At 38.6% G+C, this 27,967-nt stretch overlaps 1 protein-coding gene across 4 annotated transcripts in view; it reads left to right on the top strand.

Annotated features, from left to right (window-relative positions):
* SUSD1 (sushi domain containing 1) overlaps positions 1 to 27,360 on the top strand; it is a 40,070-nt gene extending 12,710 nt beyond the window's left edge. The window contains exons 7-16 of one of the 4 annotated variants that reach the window (XM_081943049.1): positions 7,167 to 7,258; positions 9,033 to 9,228; positions 11,843 to 11,937; positions 13,505 to 13,691; positions 14,636 to 14,686; positions 15,346 to 15,439; positions 16,898 to 17,156; positions 18,392 to 18,431; positions 21,694 to 21,787; positions 23,141 to 27,360. In XM_081943049.1, coding sequence (XP_081799175.1) covers positions 7,167 to 7,258; positions 9,033 to 9,228; positions 11,843 to 11,937; positions 13,505 to 13,691; positions 14,636 to 14,686; positions 15,346 to 15,439; positions 16,898 to 17,156; positions 18,392 to 18,431; positions 21,694 to 21,787; positions 23,141 to 23,162 — 1,130 coding nt within the window. In that variant the 3' untranslated portion in view covers positions 23,163 to 27,360. Of the gene's footprint in view, positions 1 to 7,166; positions 7,259 to 9,032; positions 9,229 to 11,842; positions 11,938 to 13,504; positions 13,692 to 14,635; positions 14,687 to 15,345; positions 15,493 to 16,897; positions 17,157 to 18,391; positions 18,432 to 21,693; positions 21,788 to 23,140 lie in introns of those variants that run through there. The other 3 variants (XM_081943050.1, XM_081943051.1, XM_081943052.1) reach the window with 3 other exon arrangements.
* The last annotated feature ends 607 nt before the right edge of the window (positions 27,361 to 27,967 follow it).

The raw sequence follows: 27,967 nt of genomic DNA, 5'->3' as shown, positions 1-27,967 counted from the left end.
TCTTTTTAGATTTAGAAGCTAAGCTACGTTAGACCTGGTTATTGCTTATTCTCACCAGAGAATTCCAGGATTTGGAGGCCAGATTGGGGAATAGAAAAAATATCCTGAAAAGAAAATGCATGGATGAATCCGTATTAATAGTCAAACATTGAGCTTGATTTGAGGACATATCTATCTTTTATTTTGAACATCCGAAAGTTGGTGACTTCATCGGCCAGTTTAGGAAAGGCAGGTCTATACAGATTCAAATTAAGATGCATAAGGACATAGTAACTTATACATGTAAAAACAAAAAGATTCTTGACAAACATTGTAGAATTAGAAGTGAATATTTAGAACAATCCTTCCCATAGCCTGATGCTATATAATATTTTGAATTATAAGAAGCAGCTATCAGATTAGGTTGTAATTATTTTTTTAAAAAAACCTACCGGTTTTTTATTTGGTAATTAATTATAGCATAGAGTCTCAAATTATAAATAACTATCCTAAGGACAGGGTTCGTAACCCTTAGTTACTAGTTTTTGCTGTGGATATTGATTTCTACTGTGATCTACTGTAGAGGGGACCACTGTTAAACTACAGTGAAATGAAGTATATATTATCTATGATACATTTGCCATTCCAAGTTTTCCCCCAATAATTTTATTAAAAATTACATTTAAGAAATAAGGAAAATAATAAAAGCTAATTCAGAAATACATACATACATATATACAAAGAGGAAAAATTGATGGGGGGGGGAACCCTTCCCCCTTCATTCCCAGCAAGTATAGGCAAAATTAACATCTTATCACTGTCCCTTAAAATACAAGACACTCATTCCATACCTGACCTGATTTTCTATAAACCCATCTGTAAATTTTCAATTACTCCTATCAATCAGAAAAATCCACTAAGGCTTAACAGAAATAACAACTTAAATATTTATATTTCCCCACTTTGACAAATTCCCCCTAACTATCTCTTCTAATACTCAAAGCCAAATCCCAATTAACAATTAAATATTGTAAAAAATACTTTTACAAATTAATCTATTCCACTTTGTTAAACATTACCAAAACTAAAACTCATCACCCAATCCCTGTCCAAAAAGTCCCCCATTAAAGATCACCAGAATTAACAGGCCATTATTTTAACGGCAATCAGATAAAACAATTTTGTATTTTTATTTCTTTCCATCAATAATCTTTAAGTCTCTCCAATGAAATGCCAACATCTATGAGTATCTTTGTCTCTTCTCTCAGAATTTTTGTAATCCTCATTAAAATCCTTTTGCAGTTCCACTGAAACAGCTTCAGGAAATTCCACAAAGTCCAATGTAAAAAATAATACACATCCTTCTTTTGTTTTGTGATTCATGTATCTTTTTGAATTTTTAATTCATAATTCAATTTCATTTGTAAATCCAGTATTTCTATCCCTTTCTTATAAGGTGTAGTTTTTAAATTCCCTTAAAGTCTATTTCAATTTCATTTAATAGAGTTTCTTCCTTTTCAATAGTACCTTTTGGTTCCACTATAAAGTTAATAGCTCTTCCTGGACCCAAGCATAATATTTCCAATAAAATTTCCCTTAAAGCCATCTAAACGTTTGATTTTGTCACCCAGTCACCCTTCTTCTTAATCTCTGTATAACACTAGTTTGAAAAGGATTGTTAAATTTTTAATGGTACAGTTTTGAGGTCTTGCATTTTAATAGAACAGTACTGGCATCCAGTGGCCTTTTTTATTAACAGCATGCATATGATAAATCTAGTATTGCAGATTGACACTAAACTGGGCCCAGGGACATAATATAAAGTTACGAGAATACGATTCTTCTGGAGCTCCAATATTTTGCAAGAGCTTCATTTTCAGTAATTCACAGAGGAAACCTTTTGGTTCACATTCATTGTGATGGGGGAAACTGAAGCTTATATTTTGCCATATGTATATCTGTGCCTATTGGAGCTCCTTTTTGATCTGGAAGAAATTGTGGAGTTTGATATCATGTATTAGATTAGTCATTTAGAAAATTAGAATTAATTACTTATTTATGAACTGAAGCTGAATGTGCTTTTAAGTTATGTTTTTAATGCATGTTGCATTTAAATATTATTAATTGGCATTATAGCTTCATCTTTACTCCTTTTTTGTTGTTTAATCTGGTTTTTGATTTTCAGTAAAGTACACTTGAACTTTGTATTCCTAAACATGGAAATAATTTGAAGTGATTTTCCAAACTCTTGCAGTATCTAAGACAGGGGTCCTCAATCCCCAGTCTGTGGACCGGCACCGGGATGAGGCATGCTGGACACTGGGTCACGCAAACAAGGGAAGCCCCACCTGAGGGATGTATCTGTGGGATGCAGTCCCCATCTGGGGGATGCAACCCCATCTGGGGGGCATATGAAACCACACCCCCTCTGGTCCACAGAAACACCTCTCCACAAAACCAGCCCTTGCTTCCCAAAAGGTTGGGGGATGCTGATCTAAGACACATTTCTTATGTGAGGGGAGAAGGAAAAATGCTATGTTTGCATACTTCCATGTCTGACTGTGGTTACAGTTTTCTTGTCATTTGTGGCACTTAAAATCAGATGGGGTGTTTTTTATTTTAATATAAAAATATACTACATAGTACATTCTCAAATCAGGATGTGAACCTGGCTTTAAAATTAACATGACATTTTCTCTCTAATTTTGCTGAGATATCAGCTTGTGGAAAAAGTAAAAGTAAAACTTCATTTGTTCATTTGTTGTTAATAATTTTAAAAGTACTGGTCATTTAATGACCATCAGTTTTACCACAGGAAGAGGTGCTTATGGGTTTTAAAGCATCCCCAGCCATCATAAATGTTTGTTGGTGAGTCAGCTTTATAACTTATGCTGTTCTGCAGTCGTGATTGTGATTTCTTTTGCTAGTTTTCTGCCATTTTTGCCAGTTTTAGCAAAAAGCATTCATTCAAATGAATGGGTTTATTTATTTATCACTGCATCTGCTTATTAGCCACCACGAAAAAGATCAGAAAACTATTTTCAGACATGTTGGAAGAAAGGGTGAACTGAAGACTGCTCGATGAATAGCTAGTTGACAACTGAAATGCCATAAGAAAGGTTGAGCGCCAAAGAATTGAGACCTTTGAACTACGGTGCTGGAGAAGACTCCTGTGAGTCCCTTTGAGTACAAGGTGATCAAACCGGTCAGTCCTAGAGGAGATCAACCCTGACTGCTCTTTAGAAAGCCAGATCCTGAAGATGAAACTCAAATACTTTGGCACCAAATGAGAAGGAAGGACTTATTATTACTTATTTGTATTTATTTCTTAGCGCTTATATACCGCCCCCTCTCCCGGAAGGGACTCGGGGCGGTGTACAGTCCGTATCAGAAATACAACAAATTAAAATTATTAAATAAATAGATACATATATACGTATATGAGAGGAGGATAAAAAGATATGCAAAACTGTACAGCTAAGTAAATAAATCAGAATATACAAAATTTAAAACCCCAATATCCTGTGAGATTAAATTTAAAAGAGACAATCCCTCTAAAAACCAGTAAAAAAATATGTATGCCAGGAGGTAGACGTTATGATTATGCCAGGCCAGCCAGACGAAACAGGTGTGATTTCAATTTCTGTCGGAAGGAGCGGAGGTCAGTAGTGGTTCTAATGTCGGGGGGGAGGTCATTCCAGAGGGTTGGGCCCATCACAGAGAGGGCCCTACTCCTCGGGTCGCCTGTTGGCATTGCCTGGTGGACGGCACCAGGAGAAGCCCTTCCCTGTGAGAGCAAATTGGCCGCAGGGATGTGTGTGGGAGGATGCGATCCCGCAGGTAGCTAGGCCCTATGCCATGGAGCGCTTTAAAGATGGTGACGAGAACCTTGAAACGCACCCGAAAGACCACAGGCAGCCAGTGCAGCTCGCGCAGGAGAGGTGTTACGTGGGAGTACCTGGTACTCCCCATGACTACCCGCGCGGCTGCGTTCTGGACTAGCTGCAGTCTTCGGGCGCGTCCCAAGGGAAGCCCCATGTAGACTCACTTGATAAGTGCCTAATGTAGACTCACTTGAGAAGAGCCTAATGCTGGGAAAGATCGAGGGCAAAAGAAAAGGGGGATGATAGAGAATGAGGTGGCTGGATGAAGCAATAGGCATGCGCTTAAATGGACTCCAGAGGATAGGAGAGGACAGAAAGGTCTGAAGTTGCATTGTCCATGGGGTTGCAATGGGTCGGACACAACTTTAACTTTAACAATAACAACAACAAACCAAAATATGGATAAAGAGCCAGCGAGGACATTGGCTCTTCATAATTCCTCTCCAGAAGAAAGAACTTGAGATCACCTACAAGTCCTCCAGACAGTTTATTCTTCTGTAAGACAGACTGCAAGACAATGGTTTCCAAGGGTTCAGGAATCTAGGAGAAAAGAGAATGGCTATCTTGCTGAATCTACAGTCTGCACCTTTGAATTGACACTAGGGTTCACCTATTTCCTTTTCTAATCATTTTCAATGATTGCTTGTTAACTGCTTTTCAGCTATTAGGAATCTATGAATCAATAAATTTAACTGTGCTGGATTGTTAAATTTCTTTCAATTCTTCTTTCAATCCTTAGCAAAATAAGCTTTAAATATAAGTTTAAGAAATAAACAGAAAAGGGGTACCAAATTTTTCGGAATATAAGATGCACCAGAGTATAAGACGCACCAAGGTTTTAAAGAGGCAAATTAAAAAAAAAAGTAGAGGGAGGGAGGGAGGGAGGGAGAGAGAGAGAGAGAGAGAGAGAGAGAGAGAGAATACAGTAGGTAGGTAGGGAGAGGGAGAGTAGGTAGGTAGGTAGGTAGGTAGGTAGGTAGAGGGGTAGAGGGATATATAGCCCAGGTTCAAATCCCAGTAAGGGTATGGCTAACTGATGAGAGCTAAATAGCTTGAAATAGACCTATACTAGTCTCCCTTTATTTATTTATCAGCACAAATACAACACAAACATAGCAAAGGCAACATTAAAAATAAAAATATGGTTTTTTGCCTGGATGGTCTTCTGTAATGAGCCGAAGGACAGAAAGGGGGAGTAGTGAGCTCCCTCCCATATTTGGGCATACCAGGGGTTGTAACACAAATACACACACACACACACACACACACACACACACATAGAGAGAGAGAAATACAGTAGGTGAGAGAGAGAGAGAGAGAGAGAGAGAGAGAGAGAGAGAGAGAGAGAGAGAGAGAGAGAGAGAGAGAGAGATGTTTCCGGGTGTATTTGTCCATGTGCTGGAGAAGGAAATTGCTGACAACCTGCAGCACCTAAGACTTGTTTCTGCTGGCACAGCACTTGATCAATGTAATTCTCATCGATCATGCTAACTAAAGATCTTTCTGAAAGAAAAAAAAAGTTTTTGCATTCTGCAAACCTTTCGCAAAAATGGGCATAGGTTTTTTTTCAAATAAAAGGCACGAATAGCCTTGGGGGGGGGGCTTGCAGAGTGCTCCTGGATGGGTGGGGGCCCAAAAAAGAGCAAAAAACGGCCCGCTTTTCGTCAAAAAAATTGCATGCATAACCTTATGGAGGCTTATAGAATGCTGCTGGGGGCTGGTGGAGCAAAAAACGGCCCATTCTTTGCTCATTTATGCCCTCCCCAGCCCCTAAGAGCTCTCTGAAAGCCTTCATAAGGTTATGCACGGCCATTTTGGTGAAGGGGCGGGGCTTTGGGAGGCAAAAAAAAGCTGTATTCAATGTATAAGACGCACCCAGATTTTCAGCCTCTTTTTTGGGGGAAAAAGGTGCATCTTATACTCCGAAAAATACGGTAGTTAAAACTTTGATTTTAGAAAGTTACAAGGGTCAATATAAATTTGAAATAAGATTTTGGAATTAATTATAAAAAATCCTTCCCATAGGGAAATAGTTTTGTTTTTAGTTCTTTAAAAAACATAATGAGATAAGGCTTTAAAAACTCACAGACAAGAGGGAACTAGAATGAACTAAAGATTACAATTAAAGAATAATAATACTCAAACTCACAAATGTAGAATGAAGTAAAGTATTTTAACATCGGACATATTAAAAGATATTTTTGAACAATGGAGCCAGAAATTAATTTTAAAGGTTTTTGCATTTATAGAAAGATTATGTTTAAAAGATGCTAGAGAAGAGGAAAAAGTGTTACCTGACATGATTGGGACTGATGTGAAAGTGGATTTAAAAATAACAGGCTATAAGAATGATATGGAAAAATATATTACATTGAACATACACAAGAAATTAGCTGATATTTTAATAATTAAAAGACATGTATAAATAACAACCAAGAAAATCACTTGAATAATTTTCCTATATTAGAATTACAAAAGAAGTTTGTTAAAGCTTTGAAGAATTTTGTAAAAATGGACGGAAAAAAAAATTAAAAGATATTACATTATTTAAAGATACTAAAGATCAAGATTCCTATTTGTGACGATTGCAGTGCCCAGGGTCATGTGATCACCTTTTGCATCCTTCTGACAAGCAAAGTCAATGGGAAAGCCAGATTCACTTAACTATGTTACTAATTTAACAACTATAGTGATTCGTTTAATGATTGTGGCAAGAAAGGTTGTAGAATGTGGCAAAATTTGCTTGCCAACAAAAATTTTAGGTTCAATTGTGGTTGTAAATCGAGAACTGCTAACTTTTTAGGTTTGATAAGCATCTGGTTGACTGTCATGGAAGAGTTTAATTAACAATAATAATAACAATAAAACCAGAATACTGGATGAGCGGCGTGGTGGCTTAGTTATAAAGACGCTCGCCTTCCCCTTGGAAGGTTGAGAGTTCAATGCTAGATAGTGGCAGATGTTTTTCTCTTAGGGCACAAAGAAAAAATATTCTGTGAACTCCATTGAGGCATTAGGAAGGGCATCCAGCCAGTAAATTCTCAGCTCCATCCAATTGCCCTGACTCTATCCCTAATTAAGGGACTACAGGGTCATAAAAAGAAAAAAAAACCAGAATATTGCACAAGATAAGGCTTTGATTGCTCTTCTTACATTCTTGCCATTTTAATTTACAATGCAATTTTCATGTATTGGTTAGCAGCACATGATTAAAATAAGAAAATTGGGTTGATAAATGATTTTTTCTTTTTCTTAAGTTATTTTGCTAAGTAATGTATATGGTTGGGTTTTTTTGTGTTATAGAAGTGCAAGACTTCGTTGATGTTACATGGAAAGATCCTTGTGTATCATGGAAGAGACATTATGGAAGTGCTGGAGTAAATGAAACTTATCATGTTCGTGAGACATTTGATATCTTCTGTCTTTGAACGATAAAATTATCTTTGTTACTTAGTACAGGCAGTCTGTCTTCTGTAGGTATGAGTGTATAAACATTTATTAAAATGCTAGTAACAAAGGCAAGTAATTTTTGAAATAAAATTATTTAGATAGTTATGATTTTCTCTAGCTGGGTAATAGGTAGCATAGTTCTGGCTTCATTGTAAACTTTGTGGAGACAATTGTATTTGTACTTCTAAACCGAGAGGCTTTGGTAAAACAAAACCATTTTTAATGTCCCTCCTGGCAAATGTATTATTATCTGGTTATCTTAGGGGTTTTTTAATTCGTTGTGTCTGTTTTAGGGATTTAAAATTTGTATTTATATAGCTTTGTACAGTTCTTTTAATTGCATTTTAACCTCCTCCAAACTGTACATATTTAACTTTTTTACTGTATTTTCTGATATTTCTATGGACTGTACACCGCCCCGGGTCCCTTCTGGGAGAGGGGGCGGTCTAGAAGCACCAAATATAAATAAATAAATAAATAAATGCAGATTTACTATCTTGCTCTAGTTTCATGCTGTCTTCAGAGTTATAAGATATATATTTACACTGTAAAACCCTTTAATTTTGTTTTTGAGAATTTAATTGTTATGCCCTCCCAGAGGATTACAATGTGGACATGGTGAGCCAATTTGCGGTGGCCAACTCACCACAACCAACTTGCCACACAACTTGCCCTAGGACAACTCGCTGTGGGACAAGATTTACACTAATATCAAATAAAAGGTTGAATAGAATCATTAAAGAAAGGATGCACAAGGAGGGACAGAATGAAGTGTGAATGACAGAAATTAAAATACTTTTTTAAAAAAAATTAAATAATTAAATCGAATTGTTAAGTTGTCCCATGGCGAATTGGCTGTGGCAAGTTGTCCGACAGCAAGATTCTGTGGTGTGTTGGCCACAGCGAGTAGTCCCATTCCATGGTGAGATGGTTCAATGCAGGGTGAAATGCTACCGGTTCAGGCCGGTTCGCCTGAACAGGTAGTAAAAAATGCTACTGATTCACCCACACCTGTAGTAAAAAAATGCTAAAAAAAAGGTTCTGTCAATAAGCTGTGCCGCACAATTTATGTTCACTAGAAAGCAGGAAATCCTGCTTTCTAGTGAATCTAAATCGCCTGGCACAGCTCCCCCACTGTTCTACTTACTGTACCTTTGCAGACTTAGAAAAGGCTTCTTAGCGCCTGTGGTGGTGCAAAGTGCGCATGCATGCGCGACACAAACCGGTAGCAGACTTCAGAGCATTTCACCCCTAGTTCAGTATCATGAAGGTAGCTCTAGGAGTGATGCAGGAGTATGAGCTTCTGACACAATTACCCTTGATCCCTGTAGGATCAAAAAAGGAAGGCATGAAGCTAATAGTGGACTTTTGGGCTGATAACGTGAAAATAGTGACTATGCTTGACAAGGCTGAGAGAATTTGAGAAAGGGAAGGATAGCAGATGGGTGGGGTTAAGCAGATTACAGAAAGAGAGGGTGAGCATTCATCCATGTATGTACCAAAAGTTGAGCCTAAGTCAGTGCCATGCAATTTAATCAGTTGCCATAACCTTTCTCTTCGAAAAACTTTGGGAACCTGTATTGTGATGCTGCTTTTGCAGAACTATAATCTCTAGAATTCTCTGGAGAGTTGGAATTGGAATTTTAAAAATATTATATTATAGAGATAGACCGTGGACTCTTGCTTTTTATAATTTTTTTTTTCTCTTTTTGCTTACAGGTTACTATGTTGATGCTAGGAAATGAATCGAAGGAAACGACAGATATGTTGATCAAACCACCCGCCACTGAAATGACTGTAAATGTGTGTTTGCAATTACGCCAAGACACAAATTACACTGTGAACATTACTGCAGACTCTCTTAATTTGCGTTTACGGTTCAGAATAGCACATCCAGTAATTCATCCAGTGGTTGGTAGGTTCTGTACTTCTAGAAAATATTAACCATTAATAATACATAGAAATTTTGCCTTACATTATTTTTGTGGAACATAAACTACTCTTCCAGATCTTATGCTAATGAGAAAGAAAAGGAAGTTATTTTTTCCCCAGTATATTGCACTGATGTTGATACCTCTCATGGAAAAAAATTGCATTGTACTTGTATGGAAATGTGATTCTGAAATATAAATACACTGACACAAAGTGATTTAGAAGCAAACAGGCATAAAAGCAATCTGGGAGGGAGCAGAACCCATGTGCTTAAATTTGTATGTGTAAAGCTAATCCCATATTTGATTTTTTTACATACTTGTGCAATTTGGGGCAGTTTTTAATAATTTACCATAATTGCCTTTGAAAATTGAAGTTTATGTTGCTAGTCTAGAGAGCTTTAGATTCTACTTTTAAGGTTGTAATTTCTAAAAATTCTTTGGGAAATGGTAGCAACTATTCCATCAATTCATTTGTAGTGTGAATATTTTCTAAGACAGTTTTCAAGGGGGGAAAAGCATTCTTCATGACTTAAAATTATAATGAACATGATAAGAATCACACTACAGGAATTATTAATATAGTGTTTACAAATAACCCAGACATTGTCATGCAATTCTATCATTTCTGGCGGACACCAAATGAGATTTAACAAGCAACATTGTTTCTCTTTAAAGAACAGGAACACTTTTTACTAAAAAAATTAAAATGTTTGCATTTAATCATGCTTTACTCCTGTGGTTTGCCATTGGTTTCTTTGATATTTTGTTAACTTTCTAATGCACTGTATAGTCCTTGTGCATCTTGATAACCTCCTATCCAGATATTAACAATGTCCAGTGGTTTTCAAGATCAACCAAGATTAATTAGTGAGGTGCTACTTAAATTAGCTTAAATATAAGGTATAATTTACAGTGCAAAATTGGATAGTGAATTGTGGAGTTCTTGATGTTTTCACAAACTGGTTGTTTACTTGCAGACATTTTATTACCCAAGTAGGTAACATCTTCAGTGCTATTGAGTGTGGGGTTTAGATATTTACTCAAAAAGAATAGTTGTTCCTTGATGGAAGTTTGCCTACATGCAAATTTCCCTCATTTGAATGCTTTCTGAAGCAATTGATGCCCACATTAGTTCCAAGAAAAGAGAATATCAGTATTAAACTGTGCAGTCCTTGGTACTATCTGAGCCTGCAAGTTTGTTTGCTTGCAAAAACATGCAAATGGACGATATGCTGTCATGTCATGTCATGTCATGTCATGTCATGCTATGCTATGCTATGCTATTTCTTCTCTATTGAATGGTGAATTGTTAGTGATTGACAGTGAATGCAATCCCTGAATGCATTAAATCAACCCATTAATTTAATGTAAAAATTTGCAGTCAACTTTTCAATGAGTGAATGGAACTAGAATTAAATGGTACTTGAGATGGCTATGGATTTAGAAGAAATCTTGAAAAAATGTGAAATTAAAGCACTATGCACAATAAGAATGAAGTAATGATGTTTCAATGAAGTTAGAATTGGAAATTGAAAAAAGAGGTTGGTGTAAGAAATGTTACTTTAAAAACAGGTAGTATTTGTATCAGGAAAAACAATATTCTGTAGGGGGGGAGGGAAGAGCATGTTAAATACTGGATCAAAATATACTACATTAGCTGAAGTCTGCTGAAGTAAGAAAAGGATATAGAGCAGCGATGGCGAACCTTTTTTGGCTCGCTTGCCACAAGTGAGGGGAGCGCAGAGGGGTCGTGTGCGTGCGTGCCACACCCATAATGCAATGTGCGACCCCCATTGCGCATGCGCGCACAAAAGGCGCTTCCCCCCCATTTTTGCATGCTTTTTTTGCCCTCCCCAGGCTCCAGAGGCTTTATAGGAGCCTGGGGAGGGCGAAAAGAGCCTCCCCCGCCCCCCAGAGGCCCTCCGGAGGCTTCAGGGACCGTCCGGAGGCTTCCCTGATGCCTTCGGAGCGCTCAAAATGACCCTCCAAGCAAACCGGAAGTCACTTCCGGTTTGCTCGGAGGGTCGTTTTAAGCGTTCCGAATGCGTCAGGGAAGCCTCCGGACGGTTCCTGAAGCCTCTGGAGGGCCTCTGGGGGGGCGGGGGGAGGCTCTTTTCGCCCTCCCCAGGCTCCTATAAAGGCTCTGGAGCCTGGGGAGGGCAAAAAATGGCTTTTAAAAATGGTGAACTCAGGTTCGCCATCACAGATATAGAGTCATAGAAAGGCTGAGAAAACCTTAGAACAAAAGAGCAAATAGGACTGGAGGATAAGTATGCTGTATGTAGTATTTAGAGAAAGGAAGTGCAGTTTCTTTTGATCCAGAAGTAATCAGGCAAGATAATCTGTCAATAGGGAATGTCTTGTCAAGAATCTTGGGAATTATATTTCAGTAATATCCTCTCTGCATTGCCATGTTTTGATCTGAAAAGACCTATGAAAAACAAGGAGAAGAGTAGCTGTAACTTACCGGTTGTTTTGACCTCAGGCCTCTGCTTTTATATATGCATTCAATATCTTTATTAATAAATAATTCCAATAAAAATAAGATTTGTAAGTATTTAATTCCGTGCTTTCCATTTCCTTTTTCCTTTCTAGAAAAGACAGTATTCAACAATATCTCCATATTTAATGACACCTGTATTAAATGGCAGAGAGTCCCAGGAAGAAGACAGTCTGAGGAAACCTACCTAGTAAGTTAGGCACATTTATAACTGAATGGAAAGTAATGGAAGAGCTTTGAGAAATACTTTTTTCACACTTTTGTTGATGGTGAAATTTTGAGAGTGACGTTGTTGTCTGAAACACACAGGTGGAACCATTATCTCTTCAGATTCATAGGCTTTGTTGATTTTGGTAGCTCTTTAGCTCTCTCTTCAGAAGCCAAAGTGGAACTAGGTAGTCCTTGACAAACGACTGCAATGGAGCCTGCCCATTACAGTTGTATGCTGTTACCGTCATAAATTAGATTGTAATGCAACCAACCCAATTTTATGATCTTTTTTGCAATGGTTGTTAAGCGAACACAACAGTCATTAAGCAAACCATCACTATAGTATGATTTAGCCAAAAACTGTAGCTGGCAAAACTCTTATACTGTAAAATAGAGCCATGTGACTCCAGGATGCTGCAAACATCCATAAATTCCAATTACCCAAAGTGTAGTCATGTGAGGGGTGGGGGCAACCATTGAAACCAAGTCATAATTTCTTTTTTCCAGGTACGTCCAAACTTCAACAGTTGCTATGTAACTAGTTGTAAGTTGAAAATTACCTGCAAAGGAATAGTAAAGATCTATTTAAATTTATTTTCCCTGTAAGGTAGCATTGAATCACAAGTATTCTTGTGCCTGTTATGAAAAAGTGTTATGTTATGCCTCTTCTCTTCTTAGATTGTAATAAACTGCATCAAGATTTGAATAGGCCTCTAAGGTATAAAACAGCGGCTCTTCAGATGTTGCAGAACTACATATCCAAATAGCAACAGCCAGCTTTAATAAACCTAAGGAACAAGGCAATCTATCTCTTGATGTACAAAAATGTGAAGTGGGAGTGAAGTGGACTTCCTGGGCCTGGTGAATGGTTTGCAGATGCAGCTTTTAACTTACCGTACTCCTGCATGCATACCATGGACTGTGAAGTCAATCTCTTTCTTTACCTTTTCCTCTCTGCCTGGTGGACTGCTCTTGTCAGAAGTCTGAAAAAATCACTTTCAAGTGTTTTGAAATAAAGCTCAATGCATGGATTATTTATCATCAAAAGCCAGGGCGGCGTAGTAGTTAGAATGCAGTATTGCAGGCTAACTCTGCCCACTGCCAGAAGTTTGATCCTGACCGGTTAAAGGTTGACTCAGCCTTCCATTCTTCCAAGGGCTATAAAATGAGGACCCAGATGGTTGGGGGCAATATGTTGACTCTGTAAAACACTTAGAGAGGGCTATAAAGAACCGTGAAGCGGTATATAAGTCTGTTATTGCTATCTAGTTTGGCATCCCGCCCGCCCCAATTACTGTATACATTTAACCCAGCTTTCCTCAATCCATAACTTCCAGATCGTTTGGAATGATTCTTGTTGGCTGGGAAGTGTAGTTCCAATTCACCAGGAAGCATCAGGTTAGAGAAAGCTTCTTTCCCATCATGTCTTTTTTCTCTCAGATTAGACATTATTTTCAGTACATGTATATTTAGACGGTCCATTAATGTCATACACACAGCATAATTCACAGTGTCAGATGTGTTTAATTATGCATTTCTTGTTACAGATTCACCTAGTGGGTCTACGCTGGTATCAGAAGGAATTCAGTCATGAAATGATTCTTAACTTTACCACAGATTCTTGGAATCCAGAATTGTGCCTCAATTTATCTTCCGGCAGCAATTACACTGTAAACATCTCCACTGCTGACCTAAATCATAGTGTCCTCATTCATTTGAGGGTCCCATTAGCAGGTAGTGCCTTGATTTACAATTTTTCTTCTTCTTTTTTTTTATTCCAAGGTTGTTCCTTCAGTATGAGAATCTATAGCAGCTGAAGATACTTTACATTCTCCAGAGCTCCAGTTTCCATGTTTGATTAAATCATTTTACATACAGTCATTTTCAATATTTCTGCACAAATCAGAACTAAAACATGACTTGTTCCCCTCATGAGTTATACTTTTACATAAGAAGCAAGGTGGCAGATCTTAAAAAGTTAATAACAGTGTGGGTTTATTGCTAAACTGACCTTCCTTCAGTGGCTCTTCATTCCTTATTAATGAGCATGTTTCCCACACAGAAAACAGCCTGGGCACCCTTATGAAGAGGACCCATTGTTTTAAATGGTTGGTTTTTTTCACGAAATAGGAAATAAATACCCGTTTCCAGCAAACAAAAAAAAAAAAAAAAACCCCCAATGTGGATTGTGGTCACATGAGCACGGGATGCTGCAAACAATTGTAAATATGGGTTGGTTATCAAGCACCCCAAATGTAATAATGTGACTGTGGGGAGAACAGCCATTGGAACTTTAAAACTAGGCCATAAGTAGCTCTGGGGCGGTCGGTTGTAATTTCAAATGGTTGCTAAGACACCAGTCATAAGTTAAGGACTCCCTGCACTGTGTTCAACCATACAGCAGTTTTTCCCAAACTGAAGTTCTCCAGGTCTATTGGACTTCTCCTTCCAGAGTTCCCATCCAAAATTATAGAAATTGAATTTGAAAATGTCTGGAAGACCACCACAGCTGAGGCAAACTGCTAGTGATTCAAGAGGAGTTCAGATTGGTTCAGAGGTGGAACAGAGCATTCCAGAGTTTTGCGCAATATTTCATTTTTGAATCAGGGAGTTTTACCCATCCCTATCATATATCAGGTAATGAAAACAATTTAAAATTAAAATAATATTCCCCCCAGGTCACTGGGAAACTCCTCAAGTCCCATCTGGAATCTTGCTGAATCCATCAGGTATATTGAATCCTTTCTAGAGTGCACTAAGGATATAATTATTAATGTATAACAGAATTAATGGTGGTCAGTAGTTCATTTGTAGGACAAAGGCCAAATAAAGATAACATGCATACTGACAGCATTTTATGCACTAAAAAAGGTATATAAAACTTTACTGACTGCTGTGTCCCAATGACAATGTACTGTTAAATATAATTTACATCTGTTTGGGTTTTTTTAAAGCTTTGGAACAATGAGAAAACTTCTGGTCAAAGAGAAATACTCATCATTTTCCCCTTCACATAGAGTTTAAGAGTTGAGTTTTGGGGCCTGTATGAGGAGATGGGCAATTTGGGAAAATAGACAGTAATTGCCAACAGGGCTGGCAGGTTAGGCTTTTTCAGCCAAGATATTTTTTTTTACAAAAAAGTCTTAAGAAAGCTTTTGGTGTAGGCTAACCTCATTTTTATAAATCAGGCTGCATTTTCTGTTAAACATTATTTTTGTTCTGTATTATTGTTGCCAGTTCTGATATGATTTGATTTTGCTGCTTGTGTGTTGTTTTGGATTCCTAATACAAAAAGGGTGTGGATTTTTTTAAAAAAAGAATGAATAAATAGATGCTGAATGAATACATTTAAAAATGTTACAATAATAACTGCCTATTTCTTTTTTAGATCCACCGTCACCACAAGTAGAATTCATGTCAACACGACACTTTATACCATTATTGAGCTTTCTGAAAGCTGAAGGAAGAAATGGTCCAATCAGGTCTCTGGCTTTTACGCTACATATTTCAGACACCCAAGAACGCTTACTTCCATGTAATTGTTTTGTTTTTTTAACGTTACTTGCTCTGATTATTTTGTTTCCTCTCCTTTCAAACATCACTGTTGTTCAAAGCAATAGTACAAGTAGTCCTTGACTTACAACCATTCATTTAGTGACCTTTTGAAATTATAACGGCACTGAAAAACAGTAACTTATGACCAGAGGTGGTATTCAGCAGGTTCTGACCCCTTCTGGAGAACTGGTAGCGGAAATTTTGAGTACTTCGGAGAACCGGTAAATACCACCTCTGACTGGCCCCTCCCCCATCTATTCTCTGCCTCCGGAGTCTCAGCTGATCGGGAGGAAATGGGGATTTTGCAGTAACCTTCCCCTAGTGTGGGAAGAGAATGGAGATTACACAGTATCCTTCCCCATGCCACGCCCATGCCACACCCACCAAACCACGCCTAGAGAACCAGTAGTAAAAAAAAATTGAATCCCACCACTGCTTATGACTGGTTTTCACACTTACAACCATGCAGCATTCCTATGGTGACATGATCAAAATTCAGGGGCTTGGCAACAGGCATATATTTTTGACAGCTGCACTGTCCCAGGGTCTTGTCACCATCACCATTTGTAACCTTCCCAGCCAGCTTCTGACAAGCAAATGGGGAAAGCTAGATTCACTTAACATTAACATTTCAGTGATCTACTTAACGACGGTGGCAAAAAAAAGATCATAAAATGGGACAAAACTCACTTAACAACTGCTTAGCAATGGAAATTTTGGGCTCAATTGTGACCGTAAATCGAGGGCTACCTGTATATGGCAAATATGAATTTGTTCCTCTTGCATATGGATTGCAGTTTAACATCCCAAAGTGCTTACTAGATCATTTTGGTTAGTTCATTCAGTTGACTCTTGAGTTTTGTTCAGAGGCAGGTAGGAACTTTCACCATTTCACCATATTCAGAAACATTGGTTCTGGGAGGTTTTTGAAGATAAGGAGTAGTGACAATTATTTAATTTGCATTAAGGAATCTGTTCGTTTTGGAAAGGGAGGAAAATCTTCCTAACAGTGAGAACAATAAACCAGTGGAACAGCTTCCCTTCAGAAATTGTAGGGGCTCCATCACTGGAGGCTTTTAAGAAGAGACTGGACAGCCACTTGTCTGGAATAATATAGGGTCTCCTGCTTAAGCAGGGGGTTGGACTAGAAGACCTCCAAGGTCTCTTTCGGCTCTGTTCTGATTAATTATTGTCTCTTGTGGCCAAGGCTGGAACAGGGCCCCTGCAAATAAGGTAGGTCATGGGTACAAAAATCATTTAATATTGGCCACCTGAGCAACACACTGAAAGCAGCATCTTAAAGAAAGTCAGGCTAGGTCGCAAAGTTCAATAGCAGTAAAAATAGTTATTCGGGTGACTTGATGTTTTTATCTTCTGATTTCTAGTTCTTATCAAGTGATTGTCGTTCCTGGGATTCCGCTCTGCAACTTTAATTGCTACTCCTTGACCAATCACTCCTACTTCAGCAAAGGTTCAGAATCTGATAGCTACGTGACAGCTGAGTTCTCAGCCAAGAGCATCCCTGAGAACAGGTTGACCTTTGTTCTGGGAGACCGACTATATTATGGAGGATTTTATAACGCTCCCTTGAAACCAAGAAAAGCATATTGCATTGTACTTAAGACTGTCAGCAAGTGGAATTGGGTAAGAAGACTCTTAAAATTCTTCCCATTTTCTTTTTTTTGCTCCTTTTATACTTGCATTTCAACAGATTGCTAGGCAGCTTACAAAACAGAAGTTGGCAATGAAATGAATTGAAAACAAAGGCTTTTTAACATGGCCATGCCAAAAAGAATATAATAGTATTTAGAAGAATGCAAACCATCAAAACTATTTATGGAAGATAAGAAAGTCTGAAAACGTAAAAAGGTGTTTACCTGCCCCTTTTAAGATCAAGAGAGATTTCAGTTAAATTGAAGTGATACTAGCTCAGGCAGCACCGTGACAGCCATAAGTTGAGGACTGGTAATAAACCTCCATTTGCAAGGTCATCATAACTTCAGACAGTCACTGAATGAGGCAGTTGGTAAGTGAAGGATCATGCTTCTCCCCCATTTGATAAGACCCCTCCCCTGCCCCCAAAGTCAACTTCAGATGATACTGAATTGACCAGTTAGTCAACTCAATATTGATATATTGGGATGTTATGTTGACCCCTTTCTATTATTTCTCTGTTTTGATTTTTTTTTTAAAAAGTACAGAAGCACAGGACAGGAAAGGTGATGCGGCCTGTTTTAAGATTCCAGATGGAGGTAGCCTGTGATCAAGTACGATTGTTTCCAAGGTTATTTTATAAAGAAAAAAAAGAAACCGAGTAATCGATACATTTATGATGGTACAGGTAGTCTTCACTTACCAACTGCCTCATTCAGTGACCATTTGGCGTTAGGATAGCATTGCAAAAGTAGGTTTATAACCAGTCGTCATAGTGCTCCTGGGATTGCCATTCGGGCATTTTGTAACTTGTCGCAGTTTCTTGCAATAACATGATTACCGTTTGAGTTTTTTGTGACTGGCACACTTTTACGATGGTCTCAGCATCCTGCGGTCAGGTGAAACTAAGGATCAGATCAATTCTAATTTTCATTTTAATGAATATGCATGAGAAATGAATATGTAAAATAGCATTTTATTGCTTTGCACATTATGGCGGAGTGCCATGCAAAAATATAGAAATTATGTGAAATACATACAAATATTTTTTTTAAAAGTTTTACATTTAAGTTGTGAGACTGGGTAGAAAAATGTAAGATGTTATATAAGAAAGTGAGGAGCACCCACATTCTAAAATTGAAAGATCTCCACATCCCTATGAGAATTAAGAGTTTTTTATGTATTGAGAAAAAAATAATATACATTACATGTCTTTTCCCCCTCAGATGAGAACACAGTCCTGTGTAATATGGGCCCATATTAGAGGTAGGTTTTCTACTGATAAAATAGTACTGAAATGTTGGGGCAGGGCAGTGGTGGGTTCCTGCCGGATCGCACCGGATCGCGCGCTCCCTTTCGGCACTAAACCCGGAAGTACGGTCTTGCCCCGCCCCTGGCGACGCGACGACGCTTGCCTGCGCTCCACCAGCTCGGCTGGGAACGGAGACGTTTCCTCAGTGGAGCGGAGCGCCTGAAAGGGACGCAGGCTCAGCCTGCCAGGCTGCCACCACTCCACTGAAGACATTGCTGAGCAGAGAAACGTCTCCGTTCCCAGCCGAGCTGGTGGAGCGCAGGCAAGCGTCGTCGCGTCGCCAGGGGCAGGGCCAGAACGTACTTCCGGGTTTAGCGCCAAAAGGGAGCGCGCGATCCAGTGCGATCCGGCAGGAACCCACCACTGGGGCAGGGAGACAAAATGATAGGGGGGGGGGAAACTTATCCAAGGATACACACAAGAGTAATTCACACAGGAACAGATCTTTATGAAATATTTTCTTCTTCTAAATTGTCAAGTGAAGCACTATTAATAACAGTTTATCACCACCCCACACTGCTGCAAATCTAGATTTAGGAGATAGACACATTAACATCAATAACACCATTACAAATTTCTAAAGTTACATTCTTATGGTTTGATGCTGGTAAAACCCCTCCAGAAGCTGCAGAATATGGAGCATTTTCAGGAGATAGATTAGACAGAGGGCAGGTTTATGTGTTGCTCGGCCTAATTCAAAAATCTTTTCAAGCAAATAACGAGAGAGGAAAAGAGAAAGGTGTCAGGATGAAAGGAAAAAGGATGCGTTTCGTCTTCTACCCTCATCTTTGCTTGCTTCAGCCCCACTGAACATTGACATTCAATGAAACCAGTTCTTTGCATTAAATGCTGAAAGGCTTGCCTAGGAAGCTAGATAGCATTGGGTCAAATGCCTTTTGTGCCATGCGTCAGGTGTTACACACATCCCAGGTTCAGTCTGTGGTTGCTCAATCACGCAGGCACAATCTGTTGAGGCGTACAGAATCTGTAAGCCTTCCCACTCACCTTTCTACCTGGGTTTTCCAGATAGATGTAGCTAGAGCAGACAAGACAAACAGGCTGGGTCAACAGCTGGGAGATAATTAGGAACACATGCAAATCACTAACCTCACAATTGATAGAAGAGCTACGAGTGGGGCAAAGAACCATGGGAAGATACGTGCTTGGCATTACAAGACAAGATAGAAAGACCTGCACATGGATTAGAGAAGAAACGAATATCAAGACAGTAAAAGAATTGAAATGGAAATGGGCTGGTCACATAGCAAGAACTGATGGCTGGTGAACCTAGGCAGTCATAGAATGGATCCCACTTTGATCAAAGGCATCCACGAAAGAGACCTAAAACAAGATGGATCGACGACATCAGCAAGTATTGCAGGGACCCAATTGGCAAAAGAAAACTCAGGATCATATGGGTTGGAGACACACGGAAGAGGTCTTCATACTGCAGTGGCTAGACGCTGGCTAAAATTAAAATCACTTTCAACTGAACACTAAGGCCTAGGTCTATGCAACACATTAAAAGAAAATGCTGTTTGCTAATTTAGGGTGTAGTGTGTACATAACCTGAGTGTTTTACAAATGATGCTTTGTAATTGAAATGTGTTGAATGAGTCCAGTCAAATGAAATCTATACTGAAAACCAGTTCCCTCATCCTCTAGGGCAGTGATGTCGAACCATTTTATCGTTGCGTGCTGAGAAGGCATATACGCGTGCGCCCACACCCATAATGCAATGTGTCCGTGACATTTCCCTGCATGCATCCCCCCGCGCATGCACCCCTGTGCTCTGGGGCCTAGCAGGCCTCCTTGAAGCCTCCTTGGTCCAAAAATGGGCCATGGGGGGGAACGCCGCACCCCCCCAGTGCTCCCCCCAACCCCAACACATGTACATGCATCTCCCTTATGCCCCCCACACCCTGCACGTGCAGCAGAGACACGAAAATCAGCCGGCTGGCGGGAGGCACACACCAGTGGTGGTTTCAAAATTTTTTAGAATCTCTTCTGTAGGTGTGGCCTGCTTTGTGGGAGTGGCTTTCTGGCCATGTGACTGGGTGGGAGTGGCTAACTTGTAAAATGTGGTGAAACTCACTTAACAACACTCTTGCCTAGCAACCAAAATGTTGGCTCAGAAACTCTGGCATTTGAAGCACGCAAGTCTTAAAGCTGTCAAGTTACAAGACCTTTGCACACCTAACCCTTTAGAAAGAAAAACCCCAGGGGTGTTCAAACTTGACAGCTTTAAGACTTGTGGACTTCAACTCCCAGAATTCCTCCTCTCGCTCTTCATCTTGATGATATGCGGGGGGAGGGAGCTGGAACCGGTTCAAAACGGCACTGTAGATTTGTGGAACCTCTTCTATAGAAGAGGTTAGAACTGGCAGGAACCAACCCCTGGCTCACACCCATGCGTGGTGCACCTGAGCTGGGGTGATGGCTCGCGTACCCGCAGAGACGGCTGCATATGCCACAGGGCTCTAGGGTTCCCCTCTCAATGTATTAAATATAGACCATGATATGTCCCATTTAATTGTAAGAGGAGAGCTTTGGTGGTGTCCCAAAATTAGGAGTCTGATGGTACCTTTTCCAACTAACAAATGTTATTAAAAGGCATAGCTCTCTTTGTCGGATGCAGCCAAGTGGCTCAACCAATGTAAGATTGAAATTGCAATGAGGTTGAAATTGTCAGCGGGCAGATGTTTTGTGGATTGCTCGAATATCTTTTCTTTAAGGAGGACAGTTTGCACAAGTTGTAATTTGATGGTGGTTACAAATCCTGAACTTCCTTTGCTTATCTCTTGATGAAGTTTCCTATCCCCCGGAAACAGTTCAGGTTTTCGACTCACTTGTTTTTAATTTGTTTTTGGAGTAATTGCATCTAATAATCTTCGGACGTAAGAGATGGCCTTCATGTCAGAACAAAGAGCCTCTCAATTTAGCTTCACCACCAACTTTGATATTCTTCCCATTTTTAATAACGACTAAAAGTTACATGCGGTACTGATGATGGTTTTTTGCTTGTACTTGAATTGTATAGCTTGTTCAGTGCAAATTGCAGATCAGAGGGGAGATTTCTGGCAATTTCTACTGCAAAGCGTGGGAAAACAAAGAATAGTGTCTGTGTGTATTTCAAATGGTTACAGACCTTTGCTAAATTCCTTTATTACATGTTTTACAATTGGCAAATGTTGTTTTATTTTTTCTTTCTTTCAGATATATCATTTCCAGTGCAGCATCTGACTATTGTTATTTTAAGCTCAGTTGCTGCTATCAGTACCATCTTTTTATTATTACTCTGCCTAGCATGGTAGGTAACGTTACGTGACCTATATGTTATTTAAGCTCAAAGATCAGTTATTCCTTTCACAATGAATTCAAGATAAGCAATATTTGATGCTGGAGATAAATTTCTCCAGCAGTTATGTAATTATTGATGCTTGGGGATCTTCAATACAATCACTTTTAATAAACCTTGTTAGCAAAAATAAACAAAAGCTGGTTTTTAAATAAGATAAAAAAACAGTAGCATTATCAAGAGTTCATTTATGTAGTACTTAAAGTACTTAAGGCACCAGGCTAGAAACTAGGAGACTGACTTCTAGTGCTGCCTTAGTATTGAAGCCAGCTGGATGAGATGTGTGTGTGTGTGTGTGTGTGTGTGTGTGTGTGTGTAGATATATAAATATTTAGAAACTGCCCATAACAATAGCAATATCACTTAGACTCGGTGCTTTACAGCCTCTCTAAGAGGTTTACGGAGTCAGCATAATTGCCCCCCACCCCAGCAATCTGGCTCCTCATTTTACTGACTTCGGAACGGTGGAAGGGTGAGTCAACCTTGAGCCATTCAGGATTGAACTGCTGTAGTCAGTAGAGTTAGGCTGCAATACTGCATGCTAGTCACTGCACCACTGTAACTATACAGAGACATTAGACAGCACTATGAGAATTAGGTGTTCATCAGATTGATGGCGCAAGGGAAAATCCTATTCCTGTTATTTTGGAATGCAGTGCCATCCCGAGGGGAGGAGTTGAAACAGTTTATGTCCAGGATGTGAGAGTCCATAGATATTGTCTCAGTTCTCCTTTTGCAATATGTAGCATATGAATGATACACAATATATGCAATATACTATCTACCTTGCCTATCTGTCTGTCCACCTACCTACCTACCTACCTACCTACCTACCTACCTACCTATCCATCTCTATGTCTATGATCTATCGAATCTATCTATATTAAATGACTCCTATGAAGAGCGATATAAATATTAGCTGTAAACATTTAGCTATTAATTTTTCTAGTGTATTATAAAAGTATATATTAATGTAGAACTCTTTTAAAACAATCTGCCTTTATGTTTTACTTTTCAAAATTCTTATTTGTGTGAATCTTGTAAAATCTTATCACTAGAGACATTATATTCTGCTGTTTAATAAGGGATTCAGACAGATCATATATTTGTCAGCCAAACAAACATACCAAATGTTGCTACTGAGAAAACTAAGCTGCTCAAAATATCTGAATTGCTACATTAGCATTTGACCATTGACTGTTTTTGTTACTTTATCTTATTTTCTGTATTTCTGTGTTTCAACTGGTTTAACTGGGCTTAACGTTTTTCATCCTTTCCCCATGTTTCTCCCACTCCTCTCTGCAGCAGCACATTCAACTCCAGCTGAACCGCCAAGAAAATGTTTTTTTGATAGACTGGATATTTATCAACTGCTATCAATACTGCCCAAGAAAGCAATGCATGGTTCTGCAAATGCTTTTGTCTAATAGATACAACTCCTGATCATTTGGAAGAGAATAAAAACAGGACACAGAAATACAGAGCTATCCTTCAGTGCTCAAGAGGTGGAAACCCATGTGCAAATACTATCTCCTGCCTTTTCTCGTTTAAAAATGGGTTTTCATACCTTGTTTTCTTCATGTAGTTTTCAATCTTGAAGCTTGTTATGTTTGTTAACAAACATACACATTTTACATCCAGAGCAAACTTGTGTGTCTTCTGTTTCAGTTCATGTTAAGACATTGAATTTGTTTTTGGATGAGGAGTTACTAAATATTTTTAAATGAGAACCTTTAGTAACTCTTTAAAAATAGAACATTTATATTAGAGGGTCAAGTTAAAACTAGAAATACACATTTTTGAAAATGAGTTAAAGCTGAATTTGTTTTCCTTTGAAAGCAAAAGGACTTTTCCCTTTATTTCAATAATATATATCCTTTTGTAATTTGGATCCACTCATTAGGTGCACATTTCTACTGAATTGTTTAATGGGACTAGGCTAAAAATATGTGGGTTTTTAAAAAAACAATTCTCATAACTTTGTGAAAATTTTACTACTTTCATAATTTGTAAAGGGGCAAAATTTGGTGAAATGTTCATTTATTGAGAACTTTACAGTATTTTGTAGCCTCCCACACTTCCCACATTGCACTTCAAGTTATCTTAAATATCTTTCAAAGTTTTTTTTAAGATTAGAAGCATGGGTAGAAAGCAAGAAGAAATGGTATTCATTTTAAGACTTATGATTATTAGCTTTCAAGGATTACGGAAGGCAGTGTTGACATTGGAGAGATTGGGACTCACGTCTTCAACCCTCTGGATGTCCTCCTGGAGATTTAACCCATCCATTTTAAAGCTTTAAGTGAAAAATGTAAAACTTACATTAATTTTCTCTTTAAATTGAAAATGCTAAAACTCCCCCATCAAAAATATTTTGCTATTCAATTGACATTCTTGGACATTATGTTGCCTTGGGCTGTAACTTGCTAACTCCTGGTATTCCATGATCTGCAAAGAAAAAAAAAACCACCATTACATTTTCTGTTCAAAAGTAAAATTGTTTCCAAAAGAAAAGAAAAGAAAAGAAAAGAAAAGAAAAGAAAAGAAAAAAGCAACCAAAAGAATTTTGCAAGCAAAATACAATACAATATAGCAGAGTTGGAAGGACCTTGGAGGTCTTCTAGTCCAACCCCCTCCCTAGGTAGGAAACCCTATACCGTTCCAGACAAATGGCTATCCAACATCTTCTTAAAGACTTCCAGTGTTGGGGCATTCACAACTTCTGGGGGCAAGCTGTTCCACTGATTAATTGTTCTGTTAGGAAGTTTCTCCTCGGTTCTAAGTTGCTTCTCTCCTTGATTAGTTTCCACCCATTGATTCTTGTTCTACTCTCAGGTGCCTTGGAGAATAGTTTGACTCCCTCTTCTTTGTGGCAACCCCTGAGATATTGGAACACTGCTATCATGTCTCCCTTAGTCCTTCTTTGCATTAAACTAGACATACCCAGTTCCTGCAACCGTTCTTCATATGCTTTAGTCTCCAGTCCCCTAATAATCTTTGTTGCTCTTCTCTGCACTCTTTTTAGAGTCTCCACATCTTTTCTACATCGTGGCGACCAAAATTGAATGCAGTATTCCAAGTGTGGCCTTACCAAGGCATTATAAAGTGGTATTAACACTTCACATGATCTTGATTCTATCTCTCTGTTTATGTAGCCTAGAACTGTGTTGGCTTTTTTGGCAGCTGCTGCACACTGCTGGCTCATATTTAAATGGTTGTCCACTAGGACTCCAAGATCCCTCTCACAGTTACTACTATTAAGGAAGGTACAACCTATACTGTACCTGTGAATTTTGTTTTTCTTGCCTAAATGTAGAACCTTACTCTTCTCACCATTGAATTTCATTTTATTAGATAGTGCCCAATGTTCAAGTTTGTCAAAATCCTTCTGTACCTTAAGTTGTCTTCTGGAGTGTTGGCTATTCCTGCCAGCTTGGTGTCATTTGCAAATTTGAAGAGTTTCCCATTTATTCCCTCATCCAAATCATTGATGAAAATGTTGAAGCTTACTGGGCCTAAAACAGAGCCTTGGGGTACTCCACTGCATACTTCATGTAGATGCAGTTCCATTGAGGACTACACGTTGAGTGCGGTTGATCAGCCAGTTACGAATTCATCTGGTGGTGATGCTGTCCAACCCACATTCTTCTACTTTATCTAGTAGTAGGTTATGGTCTACCTTATCAAATGCCTTACTGAAGTCCAGGTGCTCATTTACCATTTTCTTCCCTATTTCAACTTGTGTTCCTAATCTGATTTTTGTGGTGCTGTTTTTGATAGGTTGGACTGTTTTATCCCTTTGTGTAAAGACAGATGCAAAAAATGAGTTAAAAAGTTCTGCTTTCTCCCTGTTGCTTGTTCACCTTCTTGCCACTTTCTCCAGCAATGGACCAATTGTTTCCTTAACTTTTTTCTTGTTTTTAATATGTTGGAAGAAGCTTTTTTTGTTATTTTTTACTTTTGTGGCAAGCCTTTCTTCATTGTGAGTCTTAGCTTTCCTTACTTCGTCTGTTCAGGCTTGGGCTGTTTGCTGATATTCTGCCTTAGTTATGTCCCCCTCTTTCCACTTTTTATACTTAACTTTTTTGTCTTTCAATTTGTCAGAGAGTTCTTTATGCAGCCATGCTGGTTTCTTTTGGGAGCTGTTATTTTTCTTCTTCATTGGTATTGTGCTAGACTGAGCTTTTGTAATCTCATTTTTCAAAATTTCCCAAGCTTCTTGAGTTGTTTTCCCCTTGAGGATTCTCATCCATGGAATTCTTCCCAAGCTCTCTCTAAGTTTATTGAAATTAGCTTTCTTAAAATCCAAGACTCTAGTTTGACTTTGTTCTACTACTTGTGTTTGCGTAATGTTGAATTCCAATATTGCATGGTCACCTGCCCCCAGGATTCCTATGGTTTCAACACCTTCTATCATTTCCTCTCTCTTAGTGAGAATTGGGTCTAATATGGCCGATCCCCTTGTTCCCTTCTCTGCGGTTTGGGAAACAAAGTTGTCTGCTAGGTTCGTTAGGAACCTGTTGGATCTTCCATTTGGTGCAGTTTGTTTCCCAGTTGATGTCAGGGTAGTTAAAATCTCCCATTGCTATTGTGGTGTGCTTCCTACATACCTTAGTTAGCTGACTAGCAAAAAGTTCATCTACTTCCTCTGCTTGGTTGGGTGGCCTGTAGTATAGACCTATGGCAATGTCATCCCCCCCCCACAACCTTTAATATTGACCCAAATGCATTCCAGATAGTTCTCATCATTGTTGTGCTCTATTTCTGTAGAGATGTAGTTATTTCTTATATATAGTGCAACTCCACCTCCTCTTTTATTTAGTCTATTTCTTTTAAATAATTTAAATCCTTCTAGCTGTATGTTCCATTTGTGGGTTTCATCCCACCAAGTTTCTGTAATGGCAACAATATCGTATCTGCCCTCATTTATTTGAATTTGTAATTCACCCTGTTTATTCCTCATACTCTTTGCATTGGTGTATAGACATTTGAGTCCATTTTGATTGACCCTGTGTTTACTGTCTAAATAACCTGTGTTATGCCTGACTGCTCCTATTTTCTTGCCACTTGTATGATTCATGCACATGGTATGGCACTCACTATTAAATGCTTGGTTTTGCTTGACAGCAGGAGTGATAATCTTACCCACACAAACATCTATGTTACATGCACTGAAAACCCTATGAGTTTTAGATTGCTAGGGACAGAAATGTTCTGTATCAATTAATTCTCTGTTCCCGGTGTTCAGTTTAAATGTTTATCCAGAAAATAATAGAGAAAAATAAAGAGAAGAGACAGGTTTCTTTCATGGAAGTAAACGTTGGGCAAATTGGAAGATATATTTCAACACAACCGTCAAACTCTGGAAACTTCTAACTCAGATGTATTTGTCCTTAGAACTTTTTTAAATGTAGTTTTTGACTTACAATTTGAGGAAATAATTGGTAGAAACCAGTTAAGCAGAAATGTTTACAGAACTTTGATGATCACTTGAGTATTAAAGAAAAGCATTTATTTTTCACTGAGTTATCCTTTTCTTCCTTATTTTGAAATGCCTTGTGGTTTTAGTAATGTTTCACATCACACAGCCTTCCTTCCTGAGGTTATCAGGTTTACATATAGCCTACTGGAACGGTAAAACTACGTATGCATTTGAAATGATTCAGTTACAAGTAACTTACATAATTGTGTAAAACATGCTTGGTTTTCCTCCCCTCTTGCTTTCCAACCAAAAATGAGCTATTGCTAAATTACACTCCTTGGTACTTTGACAAATTTAAGAGCCCTCCCGGACTCCTAGCATCACTGTCTGATGTCTACATATAGATCGCCTTTGGTGAACCTATTAGCTATTTTCATCTGTAAGATGGTAAAATTTTATCCACCTAGATAAAGCAGCACCTTAATCCAGATTTCCTTCCTACCTCCAATTTTTCTATTTCTAAAATAATCTTTAGATAAAGCCTAGTCCGCTTACATCTCCCTTCATCCCAGCAATTACTTCATGGGTATGAGAAGGTTGTAATGTAGGATATATAAGAAGTAACAGGCTGCAGCTGGCTGCTTAAAGACATTTCTTAGCCAAAATGAATTTACAGAATAGCTTGTGTTGGCATAATAATAAGGCAAAAT

This window comes from Natrix helvetica (genome assembly GCF_964273705.1).
Source record: "Natrix helvetica genome assembly, chromosome: 2".
NCBI classification, from domain to species: domain Eukaryota; kingdom Metazoa; phylum Chordata; class Lepidosauria; order Squamata; family Natricidae; genus Natrix; species Natrix helvetica.
Note: the sequence above shows the minus strand (reverse complement) of the source record. Positions and strands in the feature narration are given on the sequence as shown.